At 33.2% G+C, this 7,243-nt stretch overlaps 1 protein-coding gene across 1 annotated transcript in view; it reads right to left on the bottom strand.

The window, feature by feature from the left end:
* GLRA3 (glycine receptor, alpha 3) overlaps positions 1 to 3,816 on the bottom strand; it is a 59,683-nt gene extending 55,867 nt beyond the window's left edge. Inside the window, exon 1 of the mRNA XM_009074252.1 lies at positions 3,696 to 3,816. Within this exon, the coding sequence (XP_009072500.1) occupies positions 3,696 to 3,780 (85 nt within the window). The 5' untranslated portion in view covers positions 3,781 to 3,816. The remainder of the gene's footprint in view (positions 1 to 3,695) is intronic.
* Positions 3,817 to 7,243: the final 3,427 nt, after the last annotated feature.

The following is a 7,243-nucleotide window of genomic DNA, read 5'->3' as shown; positions in this document are numbered from 1 at the left end:
GCGTAGTAATTTCTCCATAATTCTTATCATTTAAGGAGTTTTCTTCCCTATTTTGGTGACAAGAGAGATTATTTTTTCTGAAATGGCATCTCAGTTTTACTGAAGCTCTCTGAAAGACCTGATGCGCATGTGGATAGAAGCAATCTGATTAACTCAAATAAATATTCATTGTAATACAGACCTAATTAAAACAGTTTAGTTGAAGTTTTGAAAACTTTTCAACATGATCTTTTGTCAAAGGCTTTTTAAGAATATTAGTCTTGACGAAGTGAGAGATGGTTCTCTTATAGGCCTTTTGCTTTATGTTATTTAATATTAGGAATAACCAGCCATTTTTCAAAGTGTGAGGTGTTTGCTGGTGAGTTCCCCTATGGATCTGCACTGAACCTTCGTAGTTCAATATTAATGATTTAGACTAAGAAGGTATAGCAATATAATTTTTCTTCTCATATAAGATCATTTAGTGTGGTTGTATATAAATCTGACTGCAAGGAGGTGCAGAAGAATCACAAAATACCAAGCTATTAAGCTATTAAATGTTTTATGAAATTCAATATCAGTTAGATACCAAATGATTCTAATTATTCATTCTTGCTGGTGGGCTCCAAATTAATGGTTTCCGTGCAGGAAAGAGAGGCTAGAGTAATTATGGATAGTTCTCTGGAAGCATGCTTCATAATCAAAGATGCGAAGAATTACTGAAAAAATGGTCTACAATACAAATAGATCATGAACTTCCATCTTGAATTCTTCAAAAATTATCCTCTGTCTACCTCAGAAGGATATATTAGGGAGAAAGATGCCAAAAAGTCAAAAAAGGATCAAAAATTCTACGAGATGCTGCCATACAAAACCAGTTTAAGTAGAACAGGACTCTTTATTTTGTAAAAGGTATACAGTAGGGAGTAATATGTAAGTATACAAATCTGTAAAGATCAAAAAGAAGTAGTCCTTTCCCTCCATTTCTCAGTATGTCACATGGCAATAAAAATCAGTAAAATGGCCATCAAATGTAAAGCAAAGAAAAAATTATAATTTCCACTATTCCAAAACACAAAGCTTTTATTCCCAGAAAATAATAAAAAAGCCAAAAGTATAGACAACTTCCAGAAGTGATCAGAAGAACATATGTATCTAAATTCATTTTTTTTTCAGTTAAGTCCTGGCTTATGGAGTTCCTAAATTAATGATTGCTGAATAATGTTTTCCAATACCAGGGAAAGTAACACTTTATATTTTCATATGTGAATCTCCAGATTTATACCTTAATATATGAATCATGCAGTCTGGGCTGTATAGATTTTAAAATATAAGGCATCTCCCATGTCAGTTTCATTCCGAGCATCTTGAGGCCATGACAATTTTTACACATAGATTACATAATTGCATCCAAATTTGAAACAGAGCAAAGTATTTCCTGTATTTGCAGGAATGGGTGTAGTCTGCACTGTGGAAACTGAGTAAGAGAAGCACCTTGCCATAGGTTTGATGTAATGGAAAAAAAGGTATTTTGCAACTGGAGCAAATATTTTACAAGAATTCTTAATTTTGTGTTTTATTCCATATCTGAATAAATACCAAGTCTTCTCTATTTTTGTTGAATGAGAACTGATATGCAGAATTCCTTATCCAAAAGCAGAGCACTCAGACAAAATATATAATTATGCATTCTTAACCAAAATTAATTATGATTGAATCGGTAGATAAAAATCTTGTCTATGTAGGAATTTTACTTGAAAAAGTAATGGCTAAAAATGATTATCTGAGTTCTCTTATTAGTACCCATCCTGTTTCTTTAAAACTATTGCCAGATTGAAAACTCCGAAAGGCATTATGCCCCAGCACTTGTTCTAGGAATAATAAAACTATCCAGAAAGTGGCAAATCCACTTAAGGAGATACTTATTGTTAGTAGTAGATATGAATCATTCTGGGCAGATTTGTTCAAACTGCCTAGCTGTCTAGAAGATTTAGATTGTGCACTTTTTGAAAAAGAACAATGTCAAATTAGATTTTGTCTCTCTAAGTTTCAATTGTTACAAAACAAGGCTCTAAGTCTTTTGAATTATACTTCCAACAAGTACTGCATCGAATTCGCTAATCTCTAAACCATCTGCCTGTTCTTCACTGCAGCCACATCAGAAGATTGTGATCGCATGCTGTCCATGAGAATCTACAAAATCCAATCCCTAAAGAACTAGAGATGTGTTTGAAATTCCAATGCACATTTATAATTTTCTGAGAAATATCAGCATCACTAATTTATAAAAGCAAAGCACTTCCATCTGCAGTATATCCTGGGTAATAAGTTTATACATACAGGACCAACTGCTTATGGTTTGCTGATGAGGAAGTAATTTGACAAATCCCTTACATGGTCCTTATGAATCAGACTGGGTAAATTCTGGCAAAACCAGCACATAGCAGTGGCTTTAAGTCAAAACCAGTTAAGTTTCTTTGCCTTGGAGATGTCAAAAAGTTATAATATTTTGTGCTGAATAAGAATTAAGATGAAAAGGCAGTGACAGATGACTTAGAGGGGGAACGCCTGTCAGCTTGAAGGGAAATTTTTGTAGTAAACATGGAGTAAAGCCTACCTTATAGTGAAATGTTAGAACTAGGAGAATCTCTTGGACTCAAGAAGATAGGCATAGGAGGAGGCAGCTGGGGCAAAGTAAGAATAATACCATTTTTAATCACAATAGATTTATTATTTCAAAACTATATTCTGGATAATTTAAAGACTGATAGCTTGTTTAAAGATCCAGTAATAGACTTAAATATGGTTCCACTGTATTATTGGAACTTTTTGTTTTCAAAAAAATAAAAAAAAAAGAGTAGTTGAATTACCTAAACTTCCCAGACTGCAAAAGTTATAATGGGTGGTATTTGTCTGCATAAGAGTTTCCATATTTGTATAAAAATATAGTTTGTGTTATCCTTCATTAAATACTCTACTTTAGCATGCCTGAATCCGGATAATATGATTCATTATAAGACCCTCAGAAGATGTAATCATTGCATTTGCAAACTCTGGACTTTCAGTCTTTGAATCTCCTTAGTTTTGTTTGAATCTCCTTTGTGATAAGTGCATAAAAGGCACATGCTAAGAAACAATTCCAGGTATTGAGAACCTGCAGTTTCTGTGCAGAACTGAAAACAGGGAAATGAACAAGAGGAAAGATGATCCCTTTTGGCATTTCAAAGCACAACTGGGGCACAGGAGTGAGGAATCTAATTTAGATTTGGCAACTAAGATAAGCTGTCTGGAGTTTGACTCTGATATTCATGCCATTAACACACTCTTCCTATTAGTACCAGGGGGATATGAAGATTTGGCCTATCTTTCACAGAACTTGCATTCTGGGGTGCTTCAGGTTATGGTAGTCCAAGGTGGGAATTTGAATCCATTAGCAAGCATTTCAGGAAAGAAAAAAACCCAACAAACTGTATTAGACAATTCAAATCTAATGATAAGCTAAATTTCCCAAAGGCCTGCAATAGGGAAGCTGTGAAAGTGACAGGAATAGTGAATTACTACTGAAATGAACTGTCATACACAAAAAACAAAGGCAAAAGAAGGCACTTTTAATTTTTTTCAGTGACTGTACTTCTTTGTTTTCATATATATTTGTTTCAGAAATTGTACTTGTATGAGAATAGTGAAATACTAAAACCTTAGAGTTTTGAAATTACCTTTGAAATTTGGTCTGATCCTTGCATCGTAGCCTGACATCCTACCCATTAGCTTATCCAGGAAATCTGATGGCGACATTGGCATGCTACGAGATCTTGCACTGTCTGTTTCCTTTGTGGCTACCAAGCTAACAGCAAGGAAAAACAAACAGACAAACAAACAAAGCATTTGTTAGATATTTTGTTAGGGAAACTTTTACTTTTATGCAGTTAGTCATAGTTCATTTTTTTATGAACAGGAAAACAGGAAAGCTAAGATTGCCTTTCAAGCTAGTTTATGCTTCAAAAATAGTAGTAGTAAAGAAATTGAAACAGTATGCTCTTCTATACCTGTCATTAAATGTGCAAATTTTATTTTGCTAAACTGCATAGTTATAAGTTGCTGTTACATCTTCCTCAGAACTTCTGAATTAATAACACTTTCATTCAACAGTTATCAATCCGTTTTCACAGAGTTAAATAATTTTATATAAACAAATAGCTGTGCAAGTGGAATGTCATACTTTGGACATACTATTCTAAGATTGGTCTGCTTAACTGGAGGTGCTATAATAGAAGCCTGGATCAGAAAAAAAAATAAATTAGTGAGGATCTTGAATAGAACAGTACTGTTGTTACCAATTTTTGTTTTATGTTGATATTTAAACATAATAAACCAGATCAAAGTCTCTTGGCAGATGGTATTCTTTAACATTGTCTTAAGAGTTTCATTTTCAATTAAAACAAAATTGACTGCTACAGTGGAAAAAAACCTCAATGACTTACTGAAGGAACTGGTTTAGGGCAAAATTTTCTTCTCAGGGCCACATGACAAATGTCATCTCCTATAGGCTCTTCTCCATATGCATTCAAAATTCCCCCTGACATTCTAAAGTGTGCTCTGCACATGCTAAGAGAGGAGTATTGACACTGTGATCAGCCATGTGGACCCAAAGAAAAAGTATTGTTGTGGAACTCTTACTTGAGTAGATCCCAACACACTGAAAAAAAAAATACAGTCAGTAAATATATACATAAATAAAATTGTGAAAAACATTGTGATACACAGTGCAACTAAAATGATTTGTGGCTTTTGGAGTCTGAAAAAAGATAGAGTTTTGCCTGTTTGTACAGACGTCTAGGCAAAATTCTGTTACAGAAATATTTGAATCTTTTACTTACCCACTTTATTGTCTCCATGCCAATTCACTCTTTTAGAAATACTTAAATATGCCTTTTTTAGAAGTAAACACAATAAATAATGTAAAATCTTTGGAAATTTTCTGATTCATAAAAAAAAATCTATGCTGAACTTTGCTTTGTGTCAATGAAAGAAGTTTCAAAAGGGAAAAATTCCATAGAGGCATGTGTGTATGCAAGGCACCATGTGGAGTGCAGACTGGGAATGTAACTTTTCTCTTCCTAAGACTGTTACTCGGGACATGACAGGTTATGCTTTTATGGCAACTTCCATTTAGAAGGTCTGCTAAAATATCTGTCTTCAAATTAGAAAATGGATTTAGTATCTTAAATAAAAAACTATTTTGTATTAGGCCTTGAGTGTTATAAATTTGGACACAACCAGAATATGAACATAGAAACCTCTAGAATGCTCTGGTTTACTCATATTTTAGTTAAAACTGACAATTAAGTCTTTTAATTGCAATATTAAAAGAAATAAGAGCATTAAAATTCATCCTTCTGTTGATTTGATTATCTAGTGTTTATTCATTTCTATGTGCAAGTTAATTTGTATGTTTCAAAATTATTCATAAAATTCTAAATTGTTGGATATTTTTTAATTGTTCTGAATACTTTGGTATCTCTTTCAGTAAAAATGTTTCTTTACTCTCCTTCAGTAGCTAACCTAGTTCTTTATTTCTTTCCATAGCTGGAGAATATATTTCCCTTTCTGAGAAAGTAAGTACTTAATGTATTCTTTTTATCCAATATTTAGTTCAATGTGAAATTATTGCATTAGCATTATTATCATTGTCAAACATTGTGAATGGATCTGATTCATAACATTATTGCAACTTGTAGACATTTATGTTTCTGTAAAACATCATACATGGTTGTAAAGCAAACAAATTATGAGAGTCCAATTACGCTTTGCTGGATTTTATCTACCTGCAAGGCAGGAGAATCAATTTACTCTGTGTGCACACAACACATTTCTTTCTAATACTCTTCTGTAAGAAACGTATATTTCTATTCTATAGGGTGTATAAAATTTCTATACTTCCAGATATATTTCTGTTCTTAATATAAATAAATTATCCAGAACACAAATATAGAAAGACCCATTGTTAGCTTCAATATTGATCACTTTCTCTGAATGGAAAAGTTGCTTGTCCTTTCTTCACTTCACTGAACTTTTTCTAAATCTTCTTTAGTTGTGCTTGTAGTTGTTGCTTTGCCATGGTGTGTTATGAGTGAAAGTTGGTTGAGCACTGCAGAATTCTGCCATTTTGATTTCAATTTAATCAAGAATGCTATTTGACAAATAAAATTTTCAAGTATGTGAGCTGATTTGTGGAATACTCTTCGAGAAAATAAGGAGCAAGACTTGGTTGTATAGTAAAACTAGAGGCAGTGGATTTTAGGAAAGGGTTTTCTGTTTACAGATTATGATAAAAGTTTATTCTGCATGGTAAGGGTTTTTCAGGTTTTTTGCATACTGCCTCTGAAAACTAGGCCTCTGGCTAAGGGGCTAGAGAAAGTTACACTCCTTTCATGAACTAAGAATTTAGCTCCTTTTAACGTTCATGCATAAGCTTTGTCCTCAATACACAACCATTGCATAAGCCCAGGAATGGCTTTGCGTGCCTCCAGAGGGAATTTACCCTGACCTGTCACAGTTTTTTAAAGAATTTGTACATGCATTTTCTAACAGGCAGAATTACAAGAATTTAATATCTGCAGACATTTTTTTCTGTGGTGCATTCAAAAGTAAGGTACAATTGACATTAGAATAGCATAAAGTCATTATGCTACTTTAAATAACTGAGTAGAGGCTTCCCATTGCAGAAGTCTTTTATTGGAGAGAGATTATAGCCTCATAGTCTTCTGGTCTGTTCATAATTTATGAGGAAAAGTTACCAAGAAGAATGATCACCCTGGTAGTCATTCTGTGTTCTTTCTGTGAGCTATTGGTAAATATCAGTAACAGTTATAAGGAACTTCAGACTTAGAGCATAACTTGATTTCACTTCCCTAAATGTGTCCTGAACATCTTTACAATGTGAATTAAGCTTTGACAAACAATTAAAAAGAAATTTGTTAACTGAAGTAGTGGACAAGGATCAAGAAAAAAAATGAAAATGCCAAAAGATGTATTCAAAAATTATTTGTGACCAGATGAATTTACACCATCAAAAGTTAGGGTAAGAATTTTTGTTTTAAATAATCTATCACAAAACCCCAGGCATGAACAAAAAATTAGAATCACAAGGGCTATAATTACTATTGTCTTTGGTGTATTCTATTAATCACAGTTCACCTAAAATCTGAGCAGAGACAAGCTTTGCATCAATGCCTTGAAGACTGTCAAGTTGGAATTTCATGGA

Source organism: Acanthisitta chloris, unplaced genomic scaffold (genome assembly GCF_000695815.1).
Source record: "Acanthisitta chloris isolate BGI_N310 unplaced genomic scaffold, ASM69581v1 scaffold575, whole genome shotgun sequence".
Lineage (NCBI taxonomy): Eukaryota > Metazoa > Chordata > Aves > Passeriformes > Acanthisittidae > Acanthisitta > Acanthisitta chloris.
Note: the sequence above shows the minus strand (reverse complement) of the source record. Positions and strands in the feature narration are given on the sequence as shown.